Source organism: Hydra viridissima, unplaced genomic scaffold (assembly GCF_058129835.1).
Source record: "Hydra viridissima isolate aposymbiotic clone 2 unplaced genomic scaffold, HvirCarnegie_v1 scaffold_3, whole genome shotgun sequence".
Classification (NCBI taxonomy): Eukaryota; Metazoa; Cnidaria; class Hydrozoa; order Anthoathecata; family Hydridae; genus Hydra; species Hydra viridissima.
This window is the reverse complement of record NW_028324302.1, coordinates 13,621,779-13,634,261: the sequence shown is the minus strand read 5'-3', so window position 1 is coordinate 13,634,261 and position 12,483 is coordinate 13,621,779. Positions and strand designations below refer to the sequence as shown.

The 12,483-nt window shown below is 30.3% G+C and overlaps 1 protein-coding gene and 1 pseudogene across 2 annotated transcripts; both read left to right on the top strand.

Moving 5' to 3' along the window:
• Positions 1 to 535: 535 nt before the first annotated feature.
• LOC145180581 (steroid 17-alpha-hydroxylase/17,20 lyase-like) lies at positions 536 to 4,168 on the top strand. 2 transcript variants are annotated; one of them, XM_090083632.1, is made up of 3 exons: positions 536 to 673; positions 1,478 to 2,016; positions 2,547 to 4,168. In XM_090083632.1, exons 2-3 carry the CDS (start codon positions 1,497 to 1,499, stop codon positions 3,548 to 3,550), a joined length of 1,524 nt encoding a protein of 507 aa, XP_089939758.1. In that variant the 5' UTR covers positions 536 to 673; positions 1,478 to 1,496; the 3' UTR covers positions 3,551 to 4,168. The 2 variants fall into 2 exon arrangements, with proteins under 2 accessions (XP_089939758.1, XP_089939757.1); XM_090083631.1 differs by lacking the exon at positions 536 to 673 and adding an exon at positions 1,026 to 1,209.
• A 4,213-nt stretch (positions 4,169 to 8,381) lies between these two features.
• LOC145202176 (steroid 17-alpha-hydroxylase/17,20 lyase pseudogene) lies at positions 8,382 to 10,230 on the top strand (annotated as a pseudogene).
• Positions 10,231 to 12,483: the final 2,253 nt, after the last annotated feature.

Sequence of the window (12,483 nt, the reverse complement as noted above, 5' to 3'; positions counted from 1 at the left end):
AGGGAAATCCGATGAAAAGTTGAAATACTTGGTTACCACTCTGGAAACTATCAATAGTTTAGATTGTGTTCACACCTTGTAAAATAAAAATAAGAGAATTTTAGCTGTGTTTATTGTAAAAGAAAAATAAGAGAACCAGCTCATATTTCAAATCAATTTGTATGCTTAACAAATGGAAGAAACAAACGTTGCATGGAAGTAAAGATTGTTCAAATTTCCCACCTGCCCAGTTTACCCTACTTTACCCTATTATTTGTGTTAAAAGTGATACCTATATATTATTATTGATAACTCGGTTTTGTAATGCCGCGTTGCTCTCCACAGTCCCCATTTTTTCTTTTATAGCACAGCAGAGTGCTTGCTCTTCCTCTTTCGAACGTGTAAAATATAAAGCCTTCCCAAAATAAACAGAGTAGTCAATCCTCGACATTAACAGCTTGATTTACTTAAATATGTACTTAGCACCAAATTTTATGACTAAACATACAACATCCTTTTTCTCACAATGCAAAGTTTTCAATTTTTCACACGATGGAAAAATAGAAAGGATTTAAATCATAAGCAGAAAATGATATTGGTTATGTTTGCCTAATTCGTTATAACTTATGCAATATATATGTAATAGGTTGAATAATTAGCGTATTACTAACGCAATTAGAGACTGGAGACAAAGGTTAGTGTCTTTCTAAAAAGTAGGCCAGAGATAATAATTTAATTTAAACAAAGATTAGTAACAATACTTTCTAGTATTTTAAGCTTTAATATTAGAAATGAAGTTAAATGGTAAGAAAAAAAACAGCAGCTAATAAATCGGTATTTAAGCCATTTTTGTTGACAATATTTTGGAAAACTTACAATATACAAACCACAATAACTGTCCTAAAATAACCTTAAAATTGATTTTTTAGAAGCATCATTTAAACGAAGTTTATGATCAGTAAAATTCAAATTTTTGGTTATTTAACTTTTCATGTTATGCAATCTTACACAAATCGTTTGTAATTTGTAAAGCTTTAATAGCAGGCGTTTTTTTGTTTTTACAACTTGCGCTTAAAACGCTTCTTGTTTCTACAACATTGTATTTACATAAATATATGCGCTTTACTTAACATCCTGTCACTTTAATCCTATATATCACGAGAGAGTAAGTTATTGTTAAAAAAATATTTCTGCTGAAGAATTCGAAATCAAAAAAGAAGATATTATTATGTAAGTAACGTACCCTCTATTTCATGTTAAGTAAAAAGTTACATTTCTTATATTTCTTGTAAATAAAGTTATTAATTTTGATTTGCTTAACATTTTATCAGTTATCTAACTATTTTTTTTTTTTTTTAAGTTGTTTTTATAGTATTTTTTTAAATCGATTTCTAAAAAGCTTGAGCTAAAAATAATTTGTGGGACAAGATACCAGAATTATTTTATTTCTTCAAAATTTTATGAAAACGCATTCATAATATAAGTTTATTATGTTTAGACTAGTATTTGTAAACACAATGTGGGTTGAGGTTGTCTGTGGCTTAATTGTCCCTATTTTACTGTATATTTTGGTGTCCTATATTGAACAATTGCTCGGATGGAAAAAATTTCCGCCCGGGCCATTTCCTCTACCAGTTATTGGTAACCTGCATTCGTTAGGAAAGAAACCTTATCAAGCGTTAGCTGAATACTCAAAGAAGTATGGAAGTGTTTTCAGCATTAGTTTTGGGTTGCAACGTGTTGTAATAGTTTCAGATATTGCAGCTGCGCGAGAAGCACTGGTTCAAAAGGGAACTATTTTTGCAGGCCGACCAAAATCTTATACAGTAGAACTAGCTACACGCGGATACAAAGATATTGCATTTACGGATTACGGACCTTTATGGAAAATTATGCGTAAAATTGGACATTCTTCATTAAAGACATACGGAGAAGGAAAAGAGAGTTTTGAAAAGTCACTGATAAAAGAAAGCGAGGAACTGCATAAAAGACTTCTAAAGAAATCAGAATCTCCCTCAGAGTTACATTCTGAGTTTGGTAACGTTTTTTTTCCGTAGTAAAAAAAGTCAATATTTTGTAGAATAATCAGGGCCATCGAAAAATTCTAGGAAATGAAGGGGCAAAAAAAAGACAATATATCTCCGTTTGTGGTAAATGTATTAATGCAATGTTTTATGTCTAAATAACAACTTTAAGACATCAAAAAGTAAGAAATAAATATTAAAGTGGTTTTAAAATTCAGGTTTTTCAAGTATAAAATAATTTGCATATTTTTTTTTGCTTTGAAAAAATTTTTCTTCAGGGCATTCTAATATTGCTAATAAATTATTAGGAAGACACATTCCGTTTCCATTTCCTAACTACCCAATCCTATTTCCTTTCTACTTCTTTTCGGCTCAGTATATATGTATAAATGCTATTTGATTCAGGAATACTTGAAAAATCTTTCGATCTTCAAATGAAAATGATGAAAATAAAGAAATGCACAACTGCTAACAATAAAACTCGTAGCTCAGTAAGTTAGAGAAATAAACAAATTTTAATTTTCAAAATATGTTTACTTACAGGTGCTGCAGTTCTAAACGTAATTTGTTTCATTGTTTTTGGTGAAAGATATCAATACTCAGACCCCGCGTTTAAAAAAATCCTTTCGTTCGTAAACCACTTGGTTGCAGGAGTCTCAAATACAACTATTGATTTTTTGCCTTGGTTTCGATTTTTACCATTTACTGGACTAAAAGTGTACAAAGACAACCTGTCGAAGTTTTTTCTTTTTTTAAATGGGCAGTTGGTGAAACACAGAGAAACTTTTGACGAAAATAATATTCGAGACTTTACCGATTCTATAATCAAGTTTTCAAAAGAAGCAACCATCCAAGAAAAAATAAACGAGGAACTAACTGATGAGCATTTAGAGCATATACTTGGAGATATATTTGTCGGTGGTACTGAAACCACTTTGAGCTCTTTGTTGTGGACAATTATCTATATGATTCATTATCCAAAATACCAGGAAGAAATATTCAAAGAAATAATATCCGTTGTTGGTGAAAACCGATATCCCTGTCTTGGTGATAAAAATTCTTTGAACCTCGTAAAAGCCTCACTAAAAGAGTCTCTTCGTTTATCATCTTTGCTTCCTCTTGGAGTGCCGCACAAAACGTTGAGCGAAACAACTCTTAACGGACTGAAAATTCCAAAAGATGCAACTGTATTTATAAACCAATGGCAGCTTCATAATGACACAAACTTCTGGGAAGATCCTGAGGAATTTAACCCTTATCGATGGATTAGTGAAGATAACAGTTTTGATTCAAATAAAGCAACAAGTTACTTGCCTTTCTCTGCTGGAACAAGGGTTTGCTTAGGAAAAGCAGTCGCAGAAACGGAGCTTTTTGTATTCTTTTCCAGGTTGATTCGAGATTTTCAATTTAAAGGTACTCGTGATTGCCCTCTTCCAAGTTTAGCTGGAAAAGGTACTATCACACTTGCTCCACTTCCATTCAAAGTAATCTTAACTCCGAGAGTAAACAATCTTATACTCAGTGCCAACGGTTCGTACGATAAATGATTTTAATAAGATTGGTTTCAAAACTTTTAGCGTTAAAATTTTCACTTTTTATTTAAAACTTCGAAACACTTCCTGATGGGAAGATTCGCTGCTAATTTTTGTATTTAAAACGAAATGAAATTTGTGATGAACTATTTTCATATTCTTCGAAAACTTTGATACGTAATAATTACAGTGGAGTTTATCGACAGCTGAAAACTGATCCTTGGCTTCCATGCAGTTGACCACTACAGTTTAAACGTCAGAGTAGTTCAAGCTTCAAGTCTCTTTTTCAAACTCATTTAGTCAGAGAAACCTTACATACACTTTTTAATAAGCTGGATTCATCAAAGTTTTTTTTTAAAGGACACGCACTTTTGTGTTTATATCGTAATTGCGTTTTTTTTTTGTAAATTAGTTAGCAAAAAAAAGGTTTTGATATTTGTATAATTATTTTCTTCTGTGTTAAATTCTTTTGCAATTATAGTTTGATAAAATATCATTCTTAAATATACCTAACTTTTTACAATTTTGTTAATTTTATTGTAAATAACTTAATAATGAAAATAATGAATGTAATAAAAACTATTTTGCAACAAGCACTTGAATTTTAGTGGAAAAAAAATAAAATTTTGACGACCCATTATATTTTTATTTACTTAATTTTAAGTGAAAATATTAATTTTTATAAAAAAAAACCGCATCAATAACAACAAAATGTTTAGATAATGTTAAAAATTTATTTTTTTAAAGAAACTTAGTGTATATTTTCTGTCAACAACTCATAAGTACATTAGTTAGTAAAAATTTACGACGACAGTAATTGTTAACAATATGAAAATTTCTTAAAGAATAAATGAGATCTGTTAAGTAAGAAAATATTGACCAGTTAAAAATAATTGAGAAGTAGTTATTGATGAAATAGACACAGAGCACTCGTAGGCTTTAGAACTTAGCCCCTAGCTGATAACCTGGCACAGGACTCAGAACCGCCGGAAAGGTTACTGACTGTGTACTAAATAAAACTATTGCTAAAAAAAAGTACACAGAAGATTTTTTATTGCATTTATGAAAAATTAAACGCCCCACCCGGTCAATTTGTCTCTAAGGAGAATATTGGGATGATTTTTCTGTGATTTTATAACAAAAAAGAGTTCGTAAGTTCAGCTCTGTGTTTTCTTTTATTGTAATGAGGTTTATACTTTTTAATGATATTTCTAAACTTTTCTAAACGCAGTCGATACATTGACTAAAATTTGGAACTTAGTTTAACAGAGAAGAGGGCGTCCAGTTCACAAAACAACTTTATTGGTAAACTTTACAATCAAGTCAAAAATGACTGCGAGAAAGATTTTTTGTACACCTTACAACAAAGTTGGCCGATTAAAAATAGCTCTGCTTCAATTTTCCAGAACCAAAGACTCTTACGAAATGTTAGATAACCATAGGACCTTTTCCAAAATGTTTTTTCTTTCCTTGATTTGTATAAAGTCTGTATAAATTAAAGTATTTACCCTACGAAAAATTACATATCAGTTATTTATGTCGAAGTATAAATTTTTCAGCTGACCTCCTATTTTTGATTAATTAGAGTATATTTATAACCGATGTAAAACTCAAGTTTTATTTCCCACAGATAAATATTTTCATCTTCTTCGTTTATAATGAAGATTTATGAGCTTTTTCTAAATAGCTTAAAGTATTCGACTTATGCATCAGTATATACGGTATGTATAGATTTTTATCTGAATATTATAGATTTTAACTGAATATTATATAGCACAAAAGTCTCACAATTTATGTAAAAAATGAAGAGACTTCAAGTTTTTGTAGGAGGCTAGTACACCTGCGAGAATCAGATTCTCACTGACTAAAAAAAATTGTTGAATTCCCCTGAAAGGTTTCATATCTTAGAACGTCAGCCGAGGAACAAGTTTTTATCTGCATTCGACGCTTATAAGCGAATCCAAGATCGCGAACCTATTTAATGGGGCTTCACCAGATGGACAATATCAATATCAGTGTGTATGTATGTGTGTATGTGTCTCGTCGAGTGGTATTCATGTATAATTCGTGTATGTATCGTGTGATGGTAGACTTGTTGTCTTCTAAAACTCAACACAAAATTTTTAATAACAAAATCTTAAAACACTCGAAATGTAAACAATAAAAGTATTTGCAGACCAGTAGTTTTTTTATTATATATATTTAAAATACTATAAAAATAATTCTAAAATTTTAACTCATCTTTTCTTTTACTTCTTTACAAATACAAATAGTAACACGCAATCAAATCTTATTAAAAAAAAACCCTCTTTGGAACTATCCCTAAAATGTCTGTTCTGAGACTATTCCCGACATTTTTAAAACCTTCTCTTCCTTTCTTAAAACTCGTGTGGAAAATATTTTTCTTCTCACTTTCTCTTTCTCTTTTTTTTCTTTAAGATTTTTAAACCCTTCTTTTTTCTTTGTGTCTGCAGATCTTAAATTAAATGTTGTGTCAGTATAAGCAATAATCCTTATTCAACGTGGATCGTTCAAGCTTCGTTTATTCAACGTGGATCGTTCAAGCTTCGCTTATTCAACGTGGATCGTTCAAGCTTCGTTTAGTGTTTTGATTTCGACCTCAAGTCATAGTTCTTGTTTTTAACTCTTAGTATAGAAATATAGAAATTTAATGTAAAAATATAGAAATTAATATAGAAATATAGAAATTTAACTTAGAAATATAGAAATTTAATACAGAAATATAGAAATTTAATACAGAAATATAGAAATTTAATATAGAAATATAGATATTTAATATAGAAATATGAAAATTTAATATAAAAATATAGATATTTAATATAGATATATAGAAACTAATATAAAAATTCAAATAAAAGTTAAGATTGAGAAATGACTTGGAGGATAAAACTTTGAAAAAGTGCAAAGTAAAAAAAAGTGATAAAAAAAGTGATAAAAAAAAGAGCAAGTTAGCTGGTGTGAATGTTGGGGGTGAAAGGTGGGTGGGAGGGGGTGGTTTTGAAGATAAATTAAGTGATGTGAATGTTGAGGATTGTATTATTGAACTTGACACAAAAAATATTTTATGTAGGATACTTGTTGAGTGAGAAAGATGAAGACGTGGACTATGAGCAAATTTGGGCAAACTTTTTTACCACCAAACATGTTTGGGACAATTAGAAGAATATTATGAAATTTTTTTTTTTAATTTTTATTTTGAAAACATAAAGCTTCGCTGAGATTTACAATTTATGATTCAGAAAAAAAATAATTAAAAGTACGACCAGTTTTTTGACTGTCCCACTTTTTTAACTGTCCCACTTTTACCTCAGGGTGTTCCACTTCTCACTACTATATATGAAATATTTACTTTATAAATTATTAAAAACAAATATCGAAAAGGTTAACTAATATGTAAAAAAAAAATAAACAAAAGTAAAAAATTTTTTAAATGATTAGATGAGCTTGGGATTATTTTTAGATGGAAGGAAGAAAAATAAAGGAAGAAAATGCATATTATATTGATATGCAAATTGTCCCTTTTCTCAACTTTTTCCTATTTATTAGTTGTTTGAAGCGTTTATTCTTATATAATTACAAATAAAAAAATACCTGTATGTGTAAAAAAGTAAGCTCTTTTGATAGTTAAAAGAACGAGGAGAATGGGGTAAAATTAAAGATTAAGTGCTGGCAGAGATAAGAGCTTATTAACAGCACTTGTTAACCCATTCCACTACAATTTTTTTCACATATTTTGTTAGTTGAAACACTATTTAATTTTTACAAGTTTTTATTTCAAAGAAACCTTAACACTAAATTATGAGTAATATTTACATGAATAAAATTGTTGACAATGATTTTTATGCATAAAATGACCACGTAAAGACAGACTGGCGAAACGCCGGTTTAGTGTTTCAATACCATAATGTAGTAGACCGGCGATTCGCCGGCTTTGTGTGTCAATGGGTTTAATGTTAAAAACGGAGTTATTCAAGAAAAACCTATTTATCGTTTTGATGAAGGGTTTTAAATGGCTTTAGATAACTGTTTGACATTTTGATATTTTGAAAAGAATATTGATTTTAAAGATACTAAAACAAAGAAGACAATTCAGAGCGGTTCATTTCAGAGGAAGCCTTTTTAAGGATGAACCATTACTAACAGTGTAATAAATTATGCATGAAAACAATTTTAAAAGGAAGACAACTAACATAAATTGAGGCTGCTGGTCTGTGTTTTCTTTAAAAATAAATAAAGATATCATTAATACTATTTTTGGTAATTTATTTTCAAAAAGGTGAGTTTTATGGAATTATTATAGTTGATTGACGTAAATAATTCCCGCCTCTGTGTGCTATGCTGTCATTATATGGTTATTCCTCAAAACTATAGTTTCTCCAGCATAGAAATTCTTTTGAAATCTTTAATTTAAAAGCACTCAAAAAAGAACAAAATCAGATGCTCCCTCCTCCTCTCAACATACTTAAAGTATTATTTTTTTACATTTTGAAGCGAAAAAGGTTTCCATTCATGCGATTTTTAATGAAAATATTTGGCATCTACTTTATCTACAACCTTTTGGCAGCCAAACAACGGAGAACGCTTATTTTAGTTTTACGTAAACTGCTTTTTTTTATAAATAAAAATGGTTTTAATTAATTACAAAGATTCTTATTTGGTTTGCAGGTAGTGTATATAAACTTCCCTTGCAATCAAAGTTACAATCGCATAAGCCTCCTCCAACAACGAACATAAAGCGGTGGGTTGCAACAAGGTAGCAGTTGTAAAAATAAAAACGCATAGATCACGTTGCAACAGAAGTATTGATATCTACCTGGTTGTAGAAATGCTGCTTGAGGTATTATGTGGTGTTTCTTTACCCATCTTGCTGTATGTTATAATTTCCTACATAGAGCACTTGCTGGAATGCAGAAAACTTCCACGAGGACCATTTCCGCTACCAATTATTGGTAACCTTCACTTATTTGGCTCGAGACCGTATCAAACATTTGCTAATTACTCGAAAAAGTATGGTAATGTTTTCAGCATTAGTTTTGGGATGAACCGAGTTGTCATAGTCTCAGATATTAATGCTACTCGTGAAGCGCTAATTGAAAAAGCAATTATTTTCGCTGGTAGACCAAAATCATACAATGCAGAGATGTTTTCTCGCGGGTATAAAGACATTGCTTTCAAAGATTACGGTCCATTATGGAAAATTTTGCGTAAAATTGGACACTCTTCGTTAAAGATGTACGGAGAAGGAGCAGGACGTTTTGAGAAATTGATGATAAAAGAAAGCGATGATTTGCACGAAAGATTAAAAAAGAAGTCAAATGGTCCCATGGAGTTGCAAACTGAGTTTGGTAAGAATATTTCTTTTCGTTACCTTATATCAATTTATACAGGTGCCTTAGTTCACTGAAAGATATCCATTGAAATTTTAGACTTGTGATTATGTTGTTTGTTTTCAGTTTTACATTTTCTCAACGAGAAATACCATGCAGGGACTAGAAGAGAATTCCTGCTCGCATGTTAAAATTCAATTTTTTTGTTATTGTTAAACGGATATTTATTAAAAGTTTTTGGAATAATTTCCCAAAAAATCAGTTAGCATAGCGAAATGAAATATGAACCACGTCAATTCCCATTGATTTCTAGAAGTTTAATTTTTTCCAAAATGGTTTTTACTTGCAGGTGTTGCGATTCTAAACGTAATTTGCTTTGTTGTTTTTGGTAAGAGGTATCAGTATTCTGATCCAGAGTTTAGAGAAATTCTTTTGGCAATGAATCAAATAGTTGCTGGAATCTCGAACACCGCTGCTTTTGGTTTTATACCGTTTCTGCAATTTTTACCGCTGAACAGAATCAAAGAGTTTCAAAATGGACTTTCTAAATTCTTTCCTATCCTTAAAGAGCAGTTGATAAAGCACCGAGAAACGTATGACGAAAACAATATTCGGGACTTTACAGACTCTGTTATAAAACTCTCTAAAGATAAAAGCATGTTAGGAAACATTGAAGAATTAACAGATGATCATCTAGAACTTATTCTTGGAGACATTTTCCTAGCAGGAACTGAAACAACTATGAATACGTTACTCTGGTCTATTGTGTATATGGTTAACTATCCAAAATTTCAAGATGAATTATTTAATGAAATTATTACAGTTGTCGGAGAACATAGGTATCCTTGCTTAAACGATCGAGACTCTTTGGACCTCGTGAAAGCATCATTAAAAGAAACTTTGCGAACATCTTCATTATCTCCCTTAGGATTACCGCATAAAACAACTAGCGAAACGACACTTGCAAACCTGTTCATTCCTAAAGGTACAACTATCTTGATAAACTTATGGCAAATTCACCACGATTCAAAGTACTGGAATGATCCAGAGGAATTCAACCCATATCGATGGTTGAACGAAGAAAAAAAGATTGATCCAAACAAAGCAACAAGTTACTTACCATTTTCGGCTGGTGCAAGGGTTTGCTTGGGAAAAGCAGTTGCAGAAGCTGAGCTTTTTGTATTCTTCACAAGACTGATTCGGGATTTTAAGTTTGAGGTTTCACACGGCTGTCCGCTCCCAAAACTTGTCGGGAAGTACGCTACTACGATTAATCCTGAACCGTTCGATGTTTTTTTGACGCCAAGAGCGAACAACCTCATGCTCAGCTCAAAAATGATGTCATAAAATTTAAAACTGTATTAGTTTAAAATTTAGTTTAAACATTAACTTATTTGAAAATCTTTTTGAAAAGAGTTTATTCTTCTTGAAAAGATTAATGCCGCTGAAGTTGATTTAAATGTATTTGTTACATCTTAATGTTTTTAAAAACCACTTATCATTTCCAAAATGCAATTTTTTTAATTGTAATAATGATATCTTGAAATATTGCAAAAAAGTTAAATGAAGTGAAAAAATTAATCTAAAAACATTTTAGTACTAAAGTATAAGTTTTATACCAAAATATAAAATTATAAAATACTTTATTACTAAAATGTTTTCAAAGAAGCAATAAACTAGTAAGGCCACTGCTAGAAACCTAGAAGAGAAATGGTAGAGTTGGTAACACTCTATGTAGAGTATTGACAATTAACTCTCTAATGACGACTTTATACCACTATTGGTGGTAAGTTAATATGGTCTGTCACTATTGCCACCAAGTGGGTGGAAGCCAGCAAATCATCTTGAAAAAATTTTATATCAAATAACTTGAGATTTTTTTTTATCTAACTCTGAAATCGAATTTAGAATGCGATTTAAAAAATTGCTCTGACAGATTCTAAGATTATACAACTGGATACATCTATTGTTATCGTGAAGCAGGAATATCTTCTTTTATCAGAGTTCTTCAAAAATCCATTTAAAAGATTTCAATTTTTATCTGAAAATGGCAGAGCTACAGCATTTCCAAACTTTTCGATTGGCCTTTTTTTAGGTTTCGATGTTTTATAGATTTAAGGACCCGCAAACTAAACTGACATCTAGTTTTCTTAAAAAAGTTTATGTGGCCCTAAATATATCTAAAAGTTTATTGTTTTATGCGGCCCTAAATATACCTGGTCTTGTTCAATGGCTTCGAAATAAAAAAGTATCATTAAATACTAAAAAAAAGAAAATTCTAATATTTAAGGCGTAGCATATAAACTTTTTTAAGAAAACTAAGAAGAATCATCCAAAATACTTGATTTTTAAGATAAGTGGTTGAAAATTGTCATTATGTAGTAATATAACTTATCTTGGTGTTGTGACATGAGAAACTTTTTTCAAAACACATGAAAAAGACTTTACTCTCAAAAATAGCCTTTCCAAGGGGAAGTTAGCAAAGGTTTGGCATTACAATAACTTTTTAATGTTACTATCCATATTTTTTAATTTTTGGCTCATATTTACGACATGCACGTTATGTTTGGGGACAATCAAAAGCCGTCTACCTTTTTAAAATCCTTTCAAAGTAGAACAAAACGAATAATTCATTTCGTGCCAAGGTATTTCTTTAGTGACATCCTGTATTTTTTATCAAATGTTCTTCTTTTCTATGAATTATACCAGTTCTTAAATTTTTTCATTTGTCTGGGATCAACAATACGTTCCTACCATAAACCAGCTGTTTAATAAAAGGACAACATGCAGACATAACCTAAGATACTTAGAACAACTTTAACTGTGCCACTAAAACAGATGATTAAATTTGAAAATAACTCCACTGCATACCAGCGCATCCTTTCTTAAAACACTCTCCGCACAAAAACAGAATTTATCTTCAAGTCAGTCCATATTTCGACCTTAATAGTATGCTTAACTTTTTTAACATCTATAATTTTTTCGTTATATATCTTATAATTTGTAGAGATATGCATTATATTGTAAATAAATTATATTGTTTATTTTTTTCTATATTTTATTTCTTTTAAAAGTCTCATTTATGGGTGTTACTAAATAAATTTCTGTGAAACTTTACTATGTGATTATTTTATTTCCAATCCTATTTTTGTATTTCCTTCATCATATTTATGTAATTACATTTTATCAATCAATATTTACAATGACCTGTGTTTTGAAAAAATTTCTTATCAACACGAATATAGTTATAAACCATCAATGCTTACCCTTCATCTGTTCCTAAACAAATAGAAATATACAGGATGACGTATCCAAATAAAGATCGAATTAAAGTATGGCATGAGTAAATATTTTGTAAAAGATTTGTTTCAAGAGATGATCTTATATACTACAGTAATCCTTTTTCAGATTTCATCTTTTTAGTATTCTGTAGATACTTCCTTCCCTATAACTAAAACATTCTTCTGCTTTCCGTTGATTAAAAATTTGTTTACACAAATCACAGACAAAACCAGCGGCGTTGATTTTATTTTCTACCAAAAACAAGAACAAGAGTCTTATGTTTGATTCAGGACTTATAGTTTGTGCCTTTTGATAATA

Bases quoted from the DNA above. Each gene is read 5' to 3' on its own strand.
- LOC145180581 (XM_090083632.1), top strand. From the start codon at position 1,497: ATGTGGGTTGAGGTTGTCTGTGGCTTAATTGTCCCTATTTTACTGTAT. The intron at 2,017-2,546 runs GTAACGTTTTTT...GTTTACTTACAG, and splicing joins AGAGTTACATTCTGAGTTTG to GTGCTGCAGTTCTAAACGTA.